This window comes from Aplysia californica, unplaced genomic scaffold (assembly GCF_000002075.1).
Source record: "Aplysia californica isolate F4 #8 unplaced genomic scaffold, AplCal3.0 scaffold00138, whole genome shotgun sequence".
Taxonomy (NCBI): Eukaryota; Metazoa; Mollusca; class Gastropoda; order Aplysiida; family Aplysiidae; genus Aplysia; species Aplysia californica.
Window position 1 is genome coordinate 666,269 of NW_004797408.1, and position 1,308 is coordinate 667,576.

General features: G+C 37.9%; 1 protein-coding gene across 1 annotated transcript in view; it reads left to right on the plus strand.

Annotated features, from left to right (window-relative positions):
* LOC106011547 overlaps positions 1 to 1,308 on the plus strand; it is a 19,913-nt gene that overhangs the window by 12,491 nt on the left and 6,114 nt on the right. Inside the window, exon 3 of the mRNA XM_035969342.1 lies at positions 313 to 395. Coding sequence (XP_035825235.1) covers positions 313 to 395 — 83 coding nt within the window. The remainder of the gene's footprint in view (positions 1 to 312; positions 396 to 1,308) is intronic.

Here is a 1,308-nt window from a genome sequence, read left to right on the forward strand (position 1 = left end):
GTCTGTCTGTCTGTCTGTCTGTCTGTCTGTCTGTCTGTCTGTCTGTCTGTCTGTCTGTCTGTCTGTCTGTCTGTCTGTCTGTCTGTTTTTTTCTCACGTTTTCTACGCTATATTTCGGTCTGTGAAGATGCTTTGCCTCCCATCCCCTCCCCAAGAAAAAAATAAAAAAATAACAAAACACTTACATGCTCTATTCTTCTGACCATCCTACAAGCTTATAAGTACATGTATAAGTGCAATTTTTTTTCTTCTGAATTCGCTTTACATTAAACTAAATATAACTGTCTTAACGGCCCATTTGTACTTCATCAGCTCAACGGTTTGAGTCGAGTGTGCAAGATAGACTACAAAAAGATCGTCAAAGACCGCACTTTTGTGTCACTCAGAAAAACAAGGTAAGAACGCAACTACATGTACTTGGTTAGTAGCATGAACTGTGTTTGGTTGTGCACTGACATACAAACCACTGTCACACACAAAATGCAGAAAGTTTCGTCAAATTTTCTACTGTTGCTAGAAATTGAGGGCGGCTGAATTTTCCTTCATGGAGGAGCAAAAGCTATTTTTGGAACTTATTCGTCAAACTGATCAAAATAAAAACCTAATCTATGTCACGATTTCATTTGTTTGATGACAAAAAGCAATCAGGAGGCCACTATACACTGTAGGTTCAGAAATTTTGTTTGAGTGTAGAAGGCGATAATCCTTTGTGACTTCAGGGTCAAATTTGATTATGCAAAGCAGAGATCAGTTTGACATAGTGTGCAACCTTCGACTGGAGAACCAGCAGTCGACCACCCCTGATATCTAGCAGGGAACACAAAGAAAAAACAGTGTGTGCACTGACCAGCGTCACGATGCAAGAAGCAAACCATATTGTATAAAATAGAGATTTGACGAAACTTTCTACAGTTGGCACTGGATTAAAGATTTTGAGCCTTGCATTCTATAATATACATATATTTTCTGCTGTAGAAGAAACGGGATCTTTGAGTTGCCATGAGACACAGGCAGGACTCTGAAAAATCTTTATTAATTTTTTTAACTATCCAGATCCCTGAAGTCGCAAAAGATTCAAATTTTCATCTATCCATCCCTTGTATAGCTTTCTATCTACGGAAAACACAACACACTCTATCCAACATTGTATCAAACGTGCTTGTCTTTGCTCAACCCTTTTGGGTTGTAAATAGAGTCTTAAAATTTAACAATTTTTTCTATTTGGTTTAAGTATAAGTTTTACGACAGTTGCTCACAATAAGGCCACACAAAGTGCCGAAGATTAGGGATGTTTTACAATAAAGTGAC